This window comes from Patagioenas fasciata, chromosome 1 (genome assembly GCF_037038585.1).
Source record: "Patagioenas fasciata isolate bPatFas1 chromosome 1, bPatFas1.hap1, whole genome shotgun sequence".
Taxonomy (NCBI): domain Eukaryota; kingdom Metazoa; phylum Chordata; class Aves; order Columbiformes; family Columbidae; genus Patagioenas; species Patagioenas fasciata.
This window is the reverse complement of record NC_092520.1, coordinates 170,548,707-170,568,217: the sequence shown is the minus strand read 5'-3', so window position 1 is coordinate 170,568,217 and position 19,511 is coordinate 170,548,707. Positions and strand designations below refer to the sequence as shown.

The following is a 19,511-nucleotide window of genomic DNA, read 5'->3' as shown; positions in this document are numbered from 1 at the left end:
GTACTTATATCAGTGGTATGTTTAAAATCTCACTGGAGTTATAAGGCTTGTCAGATAATCAACTTTACTTGTATTTTGGGATAAACAGCTTGGCTTCAACAAGCTGTTAAATGTGCTTGATGATAAGGTATCCTTTTGCAGTTTTAAACATTTCAATTCTAACACTAGTAAAGCAGAATTACTCTTCATACTGCATTAACCTGATTATGTGCCCATTTTTTCTCTTAGATATGTCAAATATTTTTACAGACAAGATCTTACAATCACTTCATATGTATTTTCATGCATGTGTTCTGAAAATAAAGCATCAATCCAAATTTTCTTAGTATACCTTCGTATTATATTGTTGTCAAATCTTAATACAGTCAGCAGTATTTGTTACACTGTGTTAACCATGAAATAATACACAGCTTTAATGCCCATTGGATTTTAGGAGCAAATCAACATCTTCAGACTTGTGGATGTAGGTGCTGAAACCAATCTGGGATGAAAGTGTCGTTCCTTAGAAAGAAATAGCAAGTGGACAGTTATGTTAGGAAATGGAAGGAGAAGGTGATGTTAGGGAGAAAACCTGCCTTTTTGTCTTAGTGTATGTTCAGTTGTCAGCAAATCAAAAAACCTCATGAAGGCTATGGATTTTGAGTTTTGAATAGAGTACAGGCTATAATGCACTTCTTAAGTTGATTTAAAAATGGACATATTTTACATGTCTGCTTTCAGCATTCTTTACTCTGTAAGTACAGTATAAAGCTTTGGTGTAATGGAAAGTGGTCTTACATGAAAGTAACTGTAAGAGATAACCATATTCAATATGAGAGTAGCAATGGATTTGAACGTGAAAAGAATAATGATCTTAGAGTCTTCAAAAAAAAGGCATTCTGTAGGCAGGCAAACCCTTCTGGCTTGCATTGCAAAGCTGAGTTGGGGACAAAAAAAGGTGAGTAGATCCAAATGAAATACACGAAGACTTAAAGTTATAAGCCATGAAACGTAAATTGTTGAGACAAAGCTGAAGGTTATGGGAAAATGTTTGGGGATTTTATTGGCAGCGTTTTAGACTGAAAGGCATTGAGAGGTCAGAATGGCAGAGGAAAACTGGAACTGAGATCAAATGCTTTAGATATATATTGGTAGAGAGCAAATAAGTAATCAACGCTACTTTGAATCAGCAGCATTAGGGTTATGCTAAGGAAGAGAAAGGATGGAATAATTTGAGATTACTTCTGTGCTTTAGACTATAACAACCTTATTAGTAGTGATCAGATCAGAAGAGTGGAGAAGACTTAAGTAGGAGGTAAAGTGGGGTGTCGGTCTAAGTGGCCCTCAGCACATAAACTGGGCAACAGGCTGAGCATTAGGCTTGGATGCTGGGATGCATTTGTATCACAATATGGTAAATTGTTTTTAAAGTAGCAGAATTGTGTGGTGTTTAGGCAAGTACTATCAGGTATGTTTTTTGAAAAAAAGTTTATCTTGCTGATTAAATGATGTATAAATAAAGTGCTCAGTTTCTGTGACTGATTTAGCATTTCTTTTCACTGCAGTCAGAAATTGGATTTGGAAAAATGGAAACCTATATCAAGTTAGAAAAGCTTGGAGAGGTATGTATGGCTTTCTTTTGACATGATTACTGCTTTGATGACAGTTGTGTGAAGTTTTAAATACGTGTTAACTGAAAATCTCCATATCCCTCAAAAGATCCATTGAATTTATTTTTTCAGTAAGCCACATGTATTCAACATGTGTAATGGTGTCACAACCATACAAATATTCTTTGCATATACTATGAGGAAAAAAAAAAAGGGGCAGCAAAACCATCACCGAGCTGGGGAAGAGCAAGATTCCATTAGCAAATGAGCTGTGACCTTCTTACATAGGCTGGATTTGTATGCAGATAAACATTCTGTTGATAATAAAACTTGTTAAATCTGGTGCCCTCCTCCCATGGGTTGGGTGTTGCAGAGCACTCATGCTGGACAAGAAGTCAGTGTTTGCAGGGACCACATAGTAGCTGTGCATGTTTTCATAGAGAAACCTTCACGCCTGAGCTCGGCAGCCAGCCGGGGCTGCTAAGGGAAGGATGTAACGCCGAGCTTGCTTTTATTTCTGGGAGGGCAGCAGTATGGTTTTCTACCTTCACCCAGGCTCTGACTTCCAGAGAAACGGTAGAATTCAGGAGGGGCCATGTATCAGCCCTGCCCAATTTGATTGAGGTTTGCCAATGGGATAAAAAATGGACAAGGAGCACCAGAATGGAGCACACTGAGTATTGCGAAAGTCGGCAGGGCTGTTCAGCATCTCTGCTGTCAGTATTGCAGCTAGTTCTCCGTTTGCAACGTTTTCATTTCCAAAGGCATTCATTGTTTTATTTTGCCTCTAGTACTTGTTAGGTGAGTCACTAGACATGACATAACATTGCGTATCTTTGGAGGAATGTTAATCTAGTAGCTATCAGGTCATAGTTGCAGGTATACATTATCTCACTTGCTTACAAAGTGCAGTGTAAGGCACCAGGCATGTACTGTGACCTAGGGCAGCTTCTGGAACTTTGTTGCTGCTTCTCTGCATTTGCTGGGATTAGTTGTACCTACTTTGCTGTTTTGTCAGAATTTCTTATCCTTATGTAACATGCCCCGAGAGTTTTGAATCTCTTATTGTCTAAGGAAAACAAACAAACAAACAAACAAAATACAAGCTTCATAATATTCACTGTTCATTATGTCAACCAAAATGAAACTTTGACAACTACCCTCCCCAATAAAGAATTCTCATATAAAATACGTAGCAAAGACAAGAATCTATCAAAAGGAGTTACATGTTTTCATAAAAGTAATGCAAGAGTATGTCTGCAGCCTTCAGAAACATAACTGCAGTGTAGAGGTACCTGAGCTTTAATCAATTAGACACTTTCAAGAGGGTAAATGATCCCAGCAGTGAACTTGGTGAACTTAATGCCACCTGATCTGACTTCTTTGGTAGCTGTGTGGTGTACAGCGTTCCGTGTCATTTTCAGAGTTGCTAAGCATACGCATCCCTTGGGTCTTCTGTGTTCAGACAAAATATTTCTATAGCTTTACATTTATCAAGAGAAGACAGTGTAGAAACTATTCGTACCCAAAATGAAACCTATTAGAACCTCAGGCAGAAGGTTATATTTTCTTTTTTGACTGATTTTTCAATGAAGGAACAACATTTAAGAGTTTCCTTCTTTTTTTTCAATTTTGTAGGGTACTTACGCAACAGTTTATAAGGGGAGAAGTAAATTGACAGAGAACCTGGTAGCCCTGAAAGAAATCCGCCTGGAACATGAAGAGGGAGCACCTTGCACAGCCATAAGAGAAGGTGATAACTTTTTGGGTTTTTTTTAATCCTCTAGAATTTCAGATACTTCTGGATTTCTTCTTGACCAAAGTACTGTTGGTACTTGGAAATACATAGGCTACATGGAACGTTAATTAAACTGGTATTAGTTTTGGTGAGGAAACTTTTAGTCTAGACATACTTATTTAACGTATGAGAGTGGGTTTGTTTTCAAATGCAGCATTATAAATATGTGATTTTATACTGAATTAGATTATTATTAGTGAGTAACTTTCAGGGATTCAGAATACATCTTGCCAAATGATGACCACTGCCTGAAATGTGTACTTTAGGAAATATTTACAGTTTATTACTCAAATGTCTGTTTGAAGTTTCTTATTGACTTAATCTATATGAGTATTATGTTCTTAAAAATAGCTTTTTTAATTTAAAAAAATAGTTGATAAGTGTGAACTTGCTAGAAATGCATTTATGGCTTGTGTATTTTACATTCATTTATTTTCTACTTACAATTCTCTTTTGCAGTGTCATTATTAAAGGATCTGAAGCATGCAAATATTGTTACATTACATGATATTGTGCACACAGACAAGTCTTTGACTCTTGTTTTTGAATATCTGGTAAGTGCTTAAACAGCCTAAACGCTTTACATTTGATTTATTGTTCCAAAGTAACATAGACATAACAAAATTTGGTGCTGTTTGTAAAAATACTGGGACTTCTATAGTTTTCTCCTGCATCTAGAATCATTCAGGTGAAAATGAGAAAAGTGTATTCAGTCCTTAAATTGCTGTAAATTATTGGATACTTCTCTGATCATTTCAGAGTTTCATTAATATCAATTAGTGGTATTCTACCTGAGCAAACTGTCCATTTGCAGTAGAATCATTATCTGTGAAAAAGGATAATCACGCTATTATTCAAACAAACGAAGAAAGTATACTTCTAAGTAAACACATATTGAGACTTTTTGTAACAATCTTCTCAAGCAAGTGTCTGCAATTACATCTCTTACTTGCGTAGCTCTTGCACTGTAGAATTTTCACTTTCTCACTAAAGCTTTACCTAATGATCATTTTGTATAATATGCTGAAATATAGAGGCATGATAAGAGGGATGAAGAAAAGCTCTTCACAGAATGACAGAATGGTTGGGATTGGAAGGGACCTCTGGAGATCATTTTGTCCAACCCACCTGCCATAGCAGGTTCACCTGGAGCAGATCACACAAGAAGGTGTCCAGGCAGGTTTTGAATGTCTCCAGAGAAGGAGACTCCACAGCCTCTATGAGCAGCCTGTTCCAGAGTTCCCTTTAAGTGAAGAAGTTTCTGCTCATATTCAGATGGAACCTCCTGTGTTTCAGTCTCTGCCCATTGTTCCTCATCCTATCGATGGGCACCACTGAAAGGAGTCTGGTCCCATCCTCCTGACACCCACCCTTGAGATGTTTGTAAGCATTTATAAGATCTCCTCTCAGCCTTCTCCAGGCTGAAGAGACCCAACTCCAATGTAATTTTTTACTTCAAATATAACTGGAGAATATAACAATTTCATAAAATACTGTGACACACACAAGATGGAGGAGAAGGTGATAAATAATATTGCCTGAGATGATGCAGCTTCCTGGAAAATATGGGCATTTATATCTTTTGGAAAGCCATTTTTCTGCATATTGAGGCTTTTGAGTTTCTTATCATCGAACGTATTTTGCAGAAAACTCAGTTTTCTGATCAATTAATTCAGTTCTAACAACAAACATTCACATAATTTATTGTCTACAATTTTACTGAACAGTGATGATGGTGTTTTGACAGGACAAGGATCTGAAGCAGTACATGGATGACTGTGGTAACATCATGAGCATGCACAATGTAAAGGTGAGTGGGTTTTTTTAGTGACAGTGACTGTCTTCCAGCTTTCTCTGTTCTAAGAATTTCAGAGAACTTAATAATCAGTAGTTATATGGTTTAGGGCTTAAAAATAATAAATAAATAAAATGAAGAAACATCCTTTTTGACCTTTAGGCCTGGTTTAAGTGCATTTGACATCAGATGGAGTCTTTCCTTTTGGTTTTGATGGCTTTGAAGTGTTCGAAGCACTGAAAAGAGGAGATTATATAACTGTGTATGTTTTTCATTCTCTTTGAAGCTATATATTTAAGATCTAAAAATTCCCAAAAAATAATACATTCATAAGTCTTTTTACCTCTTCTTGTCCTTCCATTATTAAGTCTATAGTTTGGTATATCCTCAAATTAAATCTAGTTATGAACACTAAGGACAATGTAGCCTCAATCATGAATGCGGGTTTGGATGCCACTGCCTATGACACAAGTAAGAAATTAAAAATAATGTCTTTAAGAATGAGTGATGTTCATCTTTCCATTACTAATAAAATGGAAATTATTTTGTTTACGGTTTAAGTGTCTGTTCCTCTTACCTATGGCTGTGGCCAGATGGAGTGACTCAGTTTCCAGTCTGTCCCGCTGAAACTAACTCAGGTTCAAGTGTTACCTCCCTCATAACAAGCAGCTCTTGATTTGGAAAACTGTAATAACTCTTTCTATTCTTTAATAATTAATGGCTTTATAAACAAGATTCAAAACAGAGGACAATATTAGTTTCAAATGAATGAAGTTGTCGAGGAGGTTGGGTTACCAGTATCACCCTGCTGTGTGGCAGCCTGTGCTGGACTGTACCTTCAAACCTCTTATTAAGCCATATATAATTCATATAAGGGATGTTATTGGTATGGCAAGTGTGTTTTAGAAACTCTTCCATGCCTCCTGAAAAAAATTACCTTCAAGCTGTGATCCTGAAGAACCAAACCATGAGCATGCGAGCATGGTAGGAAAATTACTTTCACTCTTATACAGTAGCACGTGGCACAAATGTGGTTGACAACACAACGTACTAAATACTGTAAAGCGATGGCCTTCCTGTGCATTACAGTGGAGTTTTTATCCTTGTTTTTGGCTTAGTTGCATGTTGAGAAATCTCTTCTTAGTTGAATTGCATATGGGATTCAGTCTAGATACTGGTTACTGTTTGGTTGACTTTTTTATTCTGTTGTCACATTACAGTAAGTATCTCTAGGGACAGACATCTGCCCTTACCCAACTCTGTTGCTTCCTTTGAGATTCTGCAAAGGGAAATTCTTTAATTTGTATCTACTTCAGAGAGACAACAAAAAAATGTAATTATGCTTGTGTTTTCAATTAACTACAAGTTAATAAGTAGTGTTTTAAGCTTTAAAAAAACAATAAAGAAAAGCTGTGAGTGAGACGCTGACTCCTGCAATAAATGCAGTTAGAGAACACACCAAATCTGCTTGTGGTAATCCGAGCTGAGCAGGGGAGCTGTTTTTCCTTGTTTGCCTGTGGTTGAAGCTGTGCCCGAAGAGCAGATTTATACAGTCAGTACCTTTGGCACTGGGAACAGCTGCTGGACTGTGGTAGCTATAGGTGCTTACCTTCCAATAACTGTCAGGGCTTGGGGCATTATTAACATTTGCGAGACCTTCCTGCCATCACTCCCCTCCCATTCCTCAGCTAATTTTATTTTTTTGAGTTTAAAAAAAAAGAAATCGTATGATATAAAGATGTGTATGATCTCTGTAGGTATTACTGCCTCAAACAAAATTTTGAGCTAATACATGTTGTCTTGTGCATGTCCAAGAGGATCCATGCCAGCTGTGGTGAAGATCCACGTTTTCTGTAGAATAATCTGCTTTGCCTTCTTGACTAATCCTTGTGGTCCCAGTGCACGCTAGAGCTGGCTGTTGATTTCCACAGCTGTCCTGTTAATATCACTTGGCACTGACTACCCCTGCAATAGTGTGGACATGAGTAGATGGAATAAAACTTGTTGCTTCTCATACTGCTCGTCAAAAAGGCACAGAAAGAAAAAAATTGATCCCAAATCCTTTTTTTCCCTAGAAGAGATTTATCCTGCTTAAGCAGACTGAGGACAGATGGATCTAAACTACACCTGCTGTGTTATTTGCCCAGTTTAGGAAAAAGAATTTGGTGGCATCACCTGGTATAAAAATAAACTGATGTGTTAAAAAATAGTTATATAAAAACATTCTAGTGTTTCTCCTCAGAAGTCCTATTACATGCTGGATTTGTCACATTGATAATCGTTGCTTTCTGTAATGCTCTGTATTTTTTCATTGTACATTTGATTGTCTCTACTGGCAGAGGACTGTTGTGTGGTAAATGCCAGCAGTGGTTACGCAGAAGCCCAATGTTGAAAGATCCGACCCTTTATATTATATGTGCAGAAACTGCAAAATAGTAGTTGTTAATGCAGTGATATAGAAAACTGGCTTGGCTGCCCTCTGCTAAACCTTTCTCATCCCTTTCTGCCTCTGTCTCTATATACGTGCAGCATTAATATGCATGACTGAAGTGGGTTGCTTGGTGTGTTGTTCCAAAGGACTAAAATAAACCTGCATGTGTCAAGGTGAGGGGATGAATATAAATGCCAGAGGCAGCCAGGCTGTTTTAATAATCCTCATTCCCCCATTTCTCCATGTTTCATGAGCTTGTGAGTCCAAGTGTATTTTTCCAATAGCAAACTAAAATAATATTTACATACTTTAGCACAATTGGACAGAAAGGACACGGAGCTGCATTTTCAGAATGGATTCTGTGGCAGAAGGGAACTTGAGTATTGTCAGAAACTGTTACCTTTAAAGATATTCATGTGGAGAAGAGCATTTAAAAATAAAACAGCCCTGTGGTTCTCTTCAGTTAAGCCAGAACAAATTGCTCTTAAAATCCTTGTTGTACCATGTTAAAGCAATGCATTAGCATAAAGGCATTTTAAATCTGTAAACAATGATGAAGATGTTCAGTATGTGTTCATAAGGATAAGTAACTTTTTTGAGAAGTATTTTCATTCTGCTTATAATAGAGAGTTAACTCTGCAGTGCCCAAATGGTTGTTGTAGTCGTGTAATCTGTAGATCAACATTTTTAGTCTAATTTATGTAAATGTTTTCTTTTGTAGCTATTTTTATACCAGATTCTTCGTGGTTTGGCATACTGTCATAGGAGAAAGGTATTACATCGAGATCTGAAGCCACAAAATCTACTAATTAATGAGAAAGGAGAACTGAAGCTTGCTGACTTTGGTATGGCCTGAAATTATTCTTTGACAAATATTTTATTCACTCAGGAGAAGAGACATCTTTCCTTATAAAGGAGAGATGAGAACATGGGGTCTGTAGTGACTTTGTGCGTTCTCAGATGGAAAATGAAAGTCAGCCTTTTACAGGATATTAGTAATAGGTGTATGGGTGATACTGTCACTTGAGTTGTGGTTTGAAAGTAGTTCTGCAGCTTCCTTTGAAATTGGCACTTAGTCAGATCCCTGAGGTGGAGCTCGAGTTGCTTTTCCCAGCTCTCCACAGTCACTCCAAAGCAGAGTAACCACGGTGGGAGAGAGAACAGGTCCATGTGCTAAAGTGTTGGGTGCTGCTCTGTCACTGACACACCAAGTTCCTTTGGGATTTCCAATGAAATGGGGCATTCACAGTTTCTTGTTATCTTTGATGTTAGGAAAGTCCTTTGAAAGTTGTGCTACCGCTGGTTTTTCCCCTTGTGGGTGAAGGAAAGTTGCTTACAAGGTTGCATCTAACCTAACAGACCTAAATTTTATTGAAGATATTTCCGACAAACTGACAATGTTAGCGTGGAAAACCCCTGCTGATCCAACACTGGTTTGGTCTGTTTCCACTATTTCATTATCCATTTGTTGCCTTCTGCCTCTTGCAACGTAATTCTCAAATGGAAAGAGTGCAGGAGGGTTTTCACAGAGGGAAGTGTCATATTGATCTAATGCATTGTTGTTTTAATGAAATTTATAGGATTACTCCAGGTTTTGATCTGTTTACCTTTCTGTGCTTAAAAATGCTGATCATGAGATTTCTGTAAGTACTAAGAGGCAAATCACAAGTTGTAGAAATGTATTTATTACAGCTTTTAAATGAGCATCATTGGGAAGGTATTTAGCAAGTCTAGCAAGGTTGATTTAGCTCTCAAAAATTATTTGTCTTTTCCATGAGAAAAAAAACCATTTCAGCAAGCTGCACATGACTCTTTATTTCTCCTTTATCAAGGATTGGCTAGAGCGAAGTCTGTTCCTACAAAGACCTACTCCAATGAAGTTGTCACGTTATGGTACAGACCACCCGATGTTCTCCTTGGATCTTCAGAGTATTCAACTCAGATTGACATGTGGTTTGTATAGCTTTGTCTAATTTAAATCTTTGTTCTCAGTCAAGTTTAAAAAAATGTCAACTCTTCCTTATTATGTAGTTGCATTCAAATACCAATCCTTTTAATTTTTGAAGGAGTTAGATTTTTAGAGAAAGGATTGGCAGACAGGGAAGATGCTATTATTTCTCTCTGAAAATGCAGAGTATCTTTTTGTTGCTTGGAGTAAGCAGGCATTAGGCCCACAGCATTAGGGAGAAAAACCAAACATGTTCTCCTAATGACATGATAATGTGGTGGTTTGCAATGAATTTCAATACAGTTGATAAATTTGACATCTGAAGGAAGAGGATATAATATAGATATGACATAGATTTTGTTTAGTCTTTGTCCAGTCTAGTTCTTTTGCTGCTGCACATCTTCCGAAACAATATTTTTAATAGCAGCATGTGGCTAACAACTAATTTAATAATTTGTTTTAATTGAAAGGAAATCACAGAAGTCTTTAAGAGCTGAAGGCTTAAATTGCTTATTGCTTCTGATTTATCTCTGTTTTTATAAAGGGGTGTTGGATGCATATTTTTTGAAATGGCATCAGGAAGGCCTCTTTTTCCTGGTTCGACTGTTGAAGATGAACTGCACTTAATTTTCAGACTTCTGGGTAAGCAGATACTTTTAGCAGTGATGTTAATGTTGTACATTTGTTGTTCTAAACACTTGTACCACGAGAACTGTAGATCTTCAAACAAAGATATTTTATATTGCATTGTAATTAAGGTAAATGAGTGTACACTTGGTCTAAAATGAACTGAGTGCACAGCTGAGTTTGTCAGTTTGTACAGTCATTGACTGATTTTTTTTTTTCCTTTCCTGTTTAAATTACAGGATTAAATGCTTATTTATGACAAAGTTCATTCGTTACATTTTTTTAAGTTGGATTTGTTGCTTTTTCTAAACGCAGGAACCCCATGTCAAGAAACATGGCCAGGAATTTCTTCCAGTGATGAATTTAGAAACTACAACTTTCCTAAGTACAAACCACAACCCCTCATCAACCATGCACCAAGGTACTTTGTGTTTTATTAATAGCAAATATGCATCCTTGTGGCTTTGGATATTTGTAAACATGAGCATGTTTCCAATCACGCTCTGCTACTGAGTGCTGGAGAACTCCATGTTGTTTTTGTTATTGTGGGCAGATCCCAATGCAAAGCATAATCCTGGTACTATGTGATTACTTTGTCTAATATCATTCAAGGTACCACAACTCCTTAATGGCCTATAGAACTATAAACTCCCATCAACAATGCCTGCAGAGTCGAAGTATTCACACAGCACTTCCTAAATAACCCAAATTCTTTTCTGTTATGTAATAGGCCTATTGTTAAAATGGCAAAGTTTCCTCAAGCGGTCTCTTGAAACTGAATTTGAAGGGTCTGCACAATTCTTAGAAATAAACTACCACACCGACTACCACTTTTTTTTTCCTTGACTCTCAAGAAAAAGAGCTCACAGTGTCCTTCTATTAAATGAATAATGCGGGACTTTGGAAAAAAAAAAGCTTTTTTGCTAAAATAAATTATCAGGTCAACCCAGGAAATCTTATCCAGGTCAACCTGGTAAATCACAATCCAAAGCTCAGTATTTATCTGTCCCCAGTGTTTTTCAAATAATCTTGTTCAGAGATACTGGTACTAGTATGTACATGTATTAGCATGCAGAAAACTTGTTTTGGGTGGAAGCATTTCCATGTTTAAATTTAATTTTCAGGTTTCATATCATTTAATATAGTCAGTTCCTTTACAGTTTTGCTTTTGTAAATATAGTTTGGTAACTGTTTTAATTTTTAAATATATTTTTATTTTTAGGCTAGACACGGAAGGAATTGAATTGATAGCGAAGTTCCTTCAAGTAAGATGTGTTTTGTGGCTTTACTTTATAGAAGTGCAAGTTTAGAGTTTTAATATATTATTCACAAAATGTATTAGATGCTATAGTATCTGTTAGATCTGTCTCAAAGTGGAATATGCAACCGAGTCTGTAGAGGATGACAGATACAGGAAGAATCACAGTTTGGGGAAGCTTATGTACTCTAAGAGACTAAAACCTGATATTTATTCTTTTTATTTTTGCCAGAAGTTATTTCTTCTCTCACTACTTTTTTCTAGAAATAGAATTGATGCTGTGTTAGCATTTCCCTGAAAAAACTAAATGTCTTTTGAAATATGGTATTAAAACAGAACTTTTAAATACAAATACAAATTTCTGTAACGGTGAACTTAGCTTACTACCAGAGAAGCAGTTACTAAGGTACGATATTACTCTTTGATCTTGCAAACTGTATTCAAAAGGTGAAGTAGTACATGGGTTTAATCTTTCGATCTGTATTAAAAATGAGACAGAAGGAAGAGGAGGAGTAAAGCAGGATGGAGGCCAACTCTTGAGTTTTGGGTATATGTGCTGTAACTTCACGGTGTTAAAAATTCTTAGTACACAAGGCAGAGGGCGGTTACCCTGCTTTGCAGCCTGTGATTTAAATTCTACATCAGGTCTTCTTCTATTTATGCATTGTGTCAGAACAGTATTTGCAGTCCTTGTTTGGACTTTGTTCTTACTTGGACACAGCTTTTTAAATGTCTGCATCTTTGTCCAAATGTGCACACATGCCAAGCAGGAGATATTGGAGCACAGATCGAAGACCATGTTGTCTAAAGTTCCAATTTATGCAAAATGCTGCAGCATAGTCCATCAAATTAGAAAACTCACGTAATAGCATTTCATTGCAATTTAATATTAGAATATGATGTAGACAGAAGTCTGTCATCTAATCATTGTTACATCTGTCAATAAAGATCAAGTATATTTTTGAATTGCATCCATTTACAGCAGTTATTTTGGCTATTTTAGCAAACTTGTTGTATGTTGATAATACCGGTTTAGATAACATACGTTAGATTTTCATGTGTGCACTAAAAATAAGGAAAACAAATTTATCCTTGTGAGTTGGTGGGAAATACTGAGCAAGTAGAATTCTTTTCCTCCCTTTGATGAAATCACTTGGTACAAAAAGTTTTTTAATGAAAACCAACACACTTGTATTCTTTTATGTTAATAGTATGAATCGAAGAAGAGAATTTCAGCAGAAGAGGCCATGAAACATGCATACTTCAGAAGTCTTGGAACAAGAATACACACTTTGCCTGAAAGTAAGAGGAGTAGTAAAGTAGCAGAGTATTGTTAAGATAGTAGATTAAAGCTGAGTACCTTGCTTAAGGAAGAACTCTCAAGTCTGCTCTCTTAAAGAAGTCTGGTATATATTCACTTAAATATTCGGGACCGGGAAACATTTGTTATCTAAACTATATAATTAAGAATAACTTTGTTCAATAAAGCATCATTATGTTTTGATCTGAATTAATTTCTTTATTACATTCCAGGTGTTTCAATATTCAGTCTAAAAGAGATTCAGCTGCAAAAAGACCCTGGCTTTCGAAATTCCACTTACCCAGAGACAGGTACAGAAACCTCAATATTTTCTCATATCTGCAAATGGAATGCAGTTCAGAACTGAAAAATCCTTTGTTAAATTGGTCTGTGTGAATGTACTCAAATTATCAAGAATGATTTGCTCAGATCTCTGTAGAAACATATAAGTTAAATGCACAGAAGGAGGTGAGTTTATTAGGGATGGGCAGAAGGACTTATGAGAACGTCTTGGAGTTTCCAGCCATCACTGTGTGGGCGTTGAATAATGGCAAAGTACAAAAAAATGCAGTAAGCGCAGCTAAAAGAAAGATACCCATCTCAGTTTAAGCACAAATAAAGGATATTCTTCCGAAGCGGGAAGACAGCAGATGTAGATAATAGCTGAACACTGTGGTGCGAATGCTTGGGTTTCTCACCGCGGTCCATGTTGTGTTGCAGGACACGGGAAGAACAGGAGGCAGAGCATGCTTTTCTGAAGGGACGTGCAGGGACAAGCCCGAGCCTATCCTGTCAACAAGGACTGGGATCTGAAGGCAGTGCTCTCTGTTGGTGGACTTGGGATCGCAGTTTGTCTACACTGTCCTCTTCACAGTGGGGTCTTTTTATTTCCAACCTGCAGATTATGTTTTTATATTTGTTGTCACAGTGTGACAATTTTTTGTACAGTTGGTTTTAAGGTCTCCTCTGCCACTAGAGCCAGTAGGTTACAGCTGTTGATGTAACTGTAGCTGCAATTTTTGTGCAGGACTGAGAAACACAGTGCATTATTTATTGCGGAATCATTGCTGCTAAATAACTACTGTCTGTATAGTTAACACAACAGTTCCATGCCTGAAGAAGTTGCAATGGCTTTATAATATGTGAATGCATCTGTTTCTCTTCATAAAATGTTCTACTGCTGCGGGGTTTTTTTGTATTTCTTAAACTGCAGTGTTTCCTGGAATGTAAGCAGAGCTTTGCTTGGCTATAGGTGAACCATCTTTAATGCTCTAAGTTCATGGCACTTAATTCCTTATTTAACATTGGAAGTATGTGTTGAAATAGTTGAGAAATTATAATGCATCTTATGTTTTTGAAAAGCACATGGTGTGAAAGTTGATTCAAACAAGTGAACAGTAACTATTATTTGCTGTTAGATCCTACGTTAGTTATTGATAAATTTGAGCATGGAGACTGGACAATAACATTTTCTCAGGCTTACTCCAGCATAAGATATTTGCACATTGTTGTGCATATGGGGCCTGCAGAAGCGATGACTTTTTTTACCTTGTTTTTAACAAATACAAACAGTAAGAAGATGATTCATAGACATTGGACCCTGGCTTACTTTTGAAATGTAGAATTTCATTACAGAGGAACAGGACAACAAGTTATGAGAATATGGGAATAATGTCACACTTTTCCCACCTTGTTGCTCTCCCATTTGCGCATTATTCACTTGAAATCAACTGGAAAGACGCAAGTTTGTACTTGATAAGAACTCACTATGCTACAGAGCTTTTACTATGGGAACTTAGAGAGTTTTTCAGATCATAGATGTTATCTGTTTACCAGAGATAGTAAACATGTTACTACTATGCTTATGCATCTCAGTGAGTATCATAAGTACACCCTTGGTGATGGTTACAGTATTTTTAAGCATTTGTGTTCACCTTTATGAACCTATTTGTTTAGTGCATCTTAAAGAGACTGTAAATCTTTATTGGTATATTTTGAAATGGTCATGTAAATCTTTGGCTGGTATATCATGAAAATAGTCATAGGTAACTTAATTTTTCCTGACATTCACTGTAAAACATTCAGGGGTCCTACCATTTCTGTTCAGGAAATCTTGTAGTTTATTGTTATTTAACAGTATTAAGTGAATTTTTGTATATTTCATTTTAACTTTATTTGTGAATAGTGATTGTGGCATGTTTGGGGGTGTTTTATTAATATTTCATTGATGCTGGTAAATTTGAATTGGGATTTTTTCTTTTTTTTTTAATTTTCTGGAAGAGAGAAATTCATGTGTAATGGTGACTATTGGACCACTACTGCTTCTCAGCATTTGTAAACCGGTTTTACGTTGAATCTTGTAGACCTAACAAACTGCTGTTATTTCTAACTGACCGACCTGTATTAATATTGTACTTTTGAAAGCATAAATATTATGTGGAATTCTTTGGTTTTGTTTTGAAATTTATAATAACAAAGGCCCTGTGTTGTTAAAAATACAGACTGGGTGAACTTAACGCGGTTCTTAGGGCGTTGTTGGAAACGTGTAGCTACATCTGTGTGTTGTGGGAGTCATCGGTTTGGACTTTGGCCGCTGATTAATTCGTGCAACGCAGGAGTAGTGGCAGCGAAAAGCAACGTGACTCATCCGCGATTGAAGCCGTTCAGGATCTTACTCTAAACCTGGTCCGTGGTCTAATGATTGGCAAGTCCTGCCTGTCACAGGGCATCAGAAGCCTTGCCAAGGTCTAGGGGTGCGATCCGTGGCTCAGGTACACGCATGGATCTCCCACGCGGGAGTGTCGTGTGTGTGTCAGAGGCAGATTTGGCATTGATGAAAAACCTTAGTCCTGAAATAGTTGTTATATATATTTTTGTATAGTTGCTATGGATCTGATCTAGATTTTATACCGATTAACTTTGTAGGAAAACGTTGTAGACGTGGTGGTGGTGAAGGAAGAAGTATCAGAAAAACATCTTTTTTACGAGAGTAGTGAAGATATAGAGTAAATGTTCACTGTGGGTAGATTTGGGATTTCGCGTTTCTAGAACAGTTAGTATTTTATAGGTCATAAAAGAACAGGTAAAATGTGACACTGACAAGTAAAGGACTTAAAGGTTTAACTGGTAAAATCAAGTGCGTTAACAAATTTCAAAAGGGGTCAGCTGCAGCTAACAAAAGGAGGTTTCAGTTTTAAGTAGGAATTCAGCCGTTTTGTTACAGATGAAAAGATCTTCCATAAAATTAAAGCACTCTGTTTATAAAGAGATTTTTCTAAGGACCTGCAAGTGAATCGGTTTGCTTCATTAGAAGGTAGCTTTAAAGAAGGTATTTCTTAAGAAACTTGGCATCTATCGTCAAGCCAGTTTCTGGGGTTTTTTTTAATTGTAATTGGAATTCCTGCGTCAGCAGAGACGGTTCTGTGGCAGCTGCCTGTTTGGGGCAGCAGTCAGTGAGTCTGAAGTCACTGGGCATTTCTCTGACGTCCTTTTCTGGCAGTCCAGCGTGCCGCCTCCTCTCTGACAGCCACGGCCACCGAGGACTTGGTTTCACCGTCGGGAGTGTCGAAGACCTCAACCATGACAAAACCCAAGCAGATTAGTTGCTAAAAATGGACGGCTTTCAAGCTTTGGTGTGACAACCTTTGCTTGAAGATGAGTTGGTCAGTTCACGAGAAGTGGCCCGCGAGTTGTTGCTGATGCTGAAATGACTTTGAGGAGATCCCTGGTGTATCCCAGCTCCCGTAGGAACGCCAAGGTGTGCGTGTAGGTGCGTGTGGGAATCCGGTGGGCTTGGAGACAGGGAGGAGGAGGCAGGTGGTGATGAGGTTGCAAGTGGAGGCTGAAGGGGAGAGAGGGCGGGTGGAGAGGGGAATGGACAGGACAGGACAGGGTGGAGATAGAAGGGGCAAACCAGCTGCTCAGCAACGCCCTAGTGGAACGTGCATCTCAACACAGCTGTGTTATTGTCGTGCTGCTTTACCACAGCATTTAGCCAGCGTGTATCCCTGAACTGGGCAATAAAGGTTGAAATAAACAATTATTAAAGAACCTGCATACTTTGTTTTTGCAAATCATTTGAAAAGCTGCAAGGTAGCGTTCTTTGGGCTGCTTGCTTGTTGTTTGCACAGGAATTTTTCTGTGTAATAAAGGTGCATTGTTTCTGTGTTGCAACGTTAAGATGGAATTAAGGTTAAGAACGCATTCAGTTATTGAGGACAAAATATATGAAAAGTATGTTGTAAATATCCCCAAGCTAAGTATTATAAACCCAGGAAATACCCAGAATTAAGGTCAGACTTGAAAGAAATCCAAACAAATTCAGTTATGGAAATGCACAGCTATAGCACATAGTGACGCTGAAGAAAAATTAGAACTTACCTTGTCTGTGACAACATGTGGTCAGAGACACGATCATTTTGTCTGGTCACGAATGGGCAGAGTTGAATTAATTCATGCATCTTGTTAGCACATATCAATACCTTTTTTCCCCATGGTACAGTGCAACATTTCTATGAAATTTCTTAAATTTTGAGAAGGACTTGAATGCTTGCTTTTCTCCATTTCAGAGCCTGGGCTGTTAAGATTTAATGCTACTCTTTGGCCTGTATGTGGGTCAGCAACATTCGCCTTTCTCACCAACATCCATGTTGGACCGATGTAAGAGACTGACAAGGTAACAAGTATCTATTACAAAACACAAAGGAAGCACCATACAAGTGTTTAGCTTGTTGGTACATTGTAAAGTAAGCTCTGGCTGTACAGGTAGGATGATTCTGAAAAGTATAAAAGCCAAGCTTTGTAATTCATACCATCCAGCCCTTTGGTCTGTGGAGTTTACTTGCAGAGAAATCACACTTTTGTGCTAGGCCGCAGTGGAAATTCATGTTATCAGAACTGGGATTAGAGTTCAGCTATTCTGGATTGTTTTATTTCTCTTCTGTGTGTGATTTTCACTGGGCTGTACTTGTCTTGTACTGTTTTCCACTTGTCAGTGGAAAAAACATGCTCTTTACAATGTTCCATTATGTTCACGTTTTCTAAAATCCCTCAACTCATTTAAGTTCTGTGACTTCTGAGCCAACTCAAACTGTGAGTGTACACATAGGCACATACTTGCAGTTGTAAATAACTGCTTAACTTGTTGTCCTGGCTGCATCCTCCAGAATCACTTAAGCAGCAGGCCTGCCCGAGCAGATTGCTTTTACGGTCCTCCTAATGAAATATGAGTCTTGCTTAGCTCAGATGCAAACGTGGAAACACGTTTTTCCCCTGAGAGCTCTGAAGTTCCTTCATTTGGTGCAGTGGGATCTTCCAGCTGATGGAAGTGGCATTACTGCAGATTGCAAAACGGGGAGAAGGCTCTTCCCTGTCCCCGCTCCAACACGCGCTTGCAGAGCGTCTCCCGTGTCGGCGCTGCCTGCTCCCCTTTCACACCCTCAGCTTGTTTTTCCAAAGACTCCTTTTTCCCTCTTCCATGTCCTTTTACTTAATTTGTGGGAGGAGGCAGCTGCCCTGGAGCAGTGTTAGGAATAATTAAGGTTACATTTATCCATTCACACTTCCTGCAGAGCAAACACGAATCTTTGAAGACAAAAAACACCCTGTCCTGAAGTCCTCTCCTCTAAGATGCTTTCCTACAAATATCCCTCCCAAATCAGGTCGTGATGCTGATCGCTCCAGAGTCCTTGCCTAAGGTTCCTTCTCCTTTTTTTCATTTAAATTAAATTTACACTTCTCACTAATGCTATCAGCCTCTTTCCCCTCAGGAAATAGGTTTGTCCTCCACCTGTGTAGGCCAAGCGCTCACATGTTAGTTGGTAAGACCAGTTACAGTTTGGGGCTAAAAAGGATATCAAAAGTTGTGGTTTTCTGAAAACTTTGTAGAGGTGTTTGCAGATCTGAGAGATGTGTGTTTGTTTATCCTACGGGATATAGAGACAGTCTCAAGGTCAGAAGGGAACAGTGATGCCCTTACATAAAAGTCTACCTGTAGTTACTGTGCCTTTCCTAAATTAATTTGGTGGTCATGATGGCTTCTATAGATCCATCCTGGATGCACAAAACCAGACGGCCTCTTAATGTAGAGACTTGCTCGGTTAAAATTAAATGCCATTTTCTGCTCTAAAGGACCATCTTCCCTTTCAACAGTCACCTGTTGACAATTCATTGCTTCATTGGTAGGTATTTCCAGACCGGCAAGTGCCTGCCTGATGAGGCCAATTTTATTCAGACGAAACAAACTGTTGACGTAATGGATGTGTCAGATCTTTCTTTCTCCGTAGTTTGCTATTGCCCATCGCTGTTTTCCCCACCTGGAAAGTTTTCTTTAGAACTGAAGCCACTTACCTGTGCCAGGGCAGAAGATGTGTGCAATCTCTTGGCAAAGCTACCCGGTAACTGCGGCCCTGCTGGTGGGTACTTGCTTTTCTGGAAAAAGAATAATAAAAAAAAAACAATGTAAAGGTAAGCCAAAAATAGCTTAATCATGCACATAGCCTATATCATACCGAAAACTTCATGTATCGCTGAAGCATGAGTAAAGTGTAAATCTATCAAAAAAACCACCAAACCCTGAAGTATGATCAAGTTGCAATTACTCCAGAGTATACTCAAGGAAGAGTAACTCCAGTTTTGTTCCCCAGGGTTGTTGTCTTGGAGCTCTCCATGCCACAGAAATATTGATACTTTCACAGTATTTATTTTATAAACGTTTATTTGACCTTCCTCTACAGTTAAAAAGATACCTGCTAATAAAATCCAATA

General features: G+C 38.0%; 1 protein-coding gene across 3 annotated transcripts in view; it reads left to right on the top strand.

Annotated features, from left to right (window-relative positions):
* CDK17 (cyclin dependent kinase 17) overlaps positions 1 to 16,796 on the top strand; it is a 97,223-nt gene extending 80,427 nt beyond the window's left edge. For all 3 annotated transcript variants that reach the window (XM_065841077.2, XM_071800303.1, XM_071800304.1), the window contains 12 exons: positions 1,545 to 1,601; positions 3,228 to 3,342; positions 3,847 to 3,941; positions 5,135 to 5,197; positions 8,335 to 8,458; positions 9,446 to 9,566; positions 10,106 to 10,203; positions 10,504 to 10,609; positions 11,411 to 11,453; positions 12,658 to 12,748; positions 12,980 to 13,057; positions 13,467 to 16,796. In XM_065841077.2, the coding sequence (XP_065697149.1) occupies positions 1,545 to 1,601; positions 3,228 to 3,342; positions 3,847 to 3,941; positions 5,135 to 5,197; positions 8,335 to 8,458; positions 9,446 to 9,566; positions 10,106 to 10,203; positions 10,504 to 10,609; positions 11,411 to 11,453; positions 12,658 to 12,748; positions 12,980 to 13,057; positions 13,467 to 13,504 (1,029 nt within the window). In that variant the 3' untranslated portion in view covers positions 13,505 to 16,796. The remainder of the gene's footprint in view (positions 1 to 1,544; positions 1,602 to 3,227; positions 3,343 to 3,846; positions 3,942 to 5,134; positions 5,198 to 8,334; positions 8,459 to 9,445; positions 9,567 to 10,105; positions 10,204 to 10,503; positions 10,610 to 11,410; positions 11,454 to 12,657; positions 12,749 to 12,979; positions 13,058 to 13,466) is intronic.
* Positions 16,797 to 19,511: the final 2,715 nt, after the last annotated feature.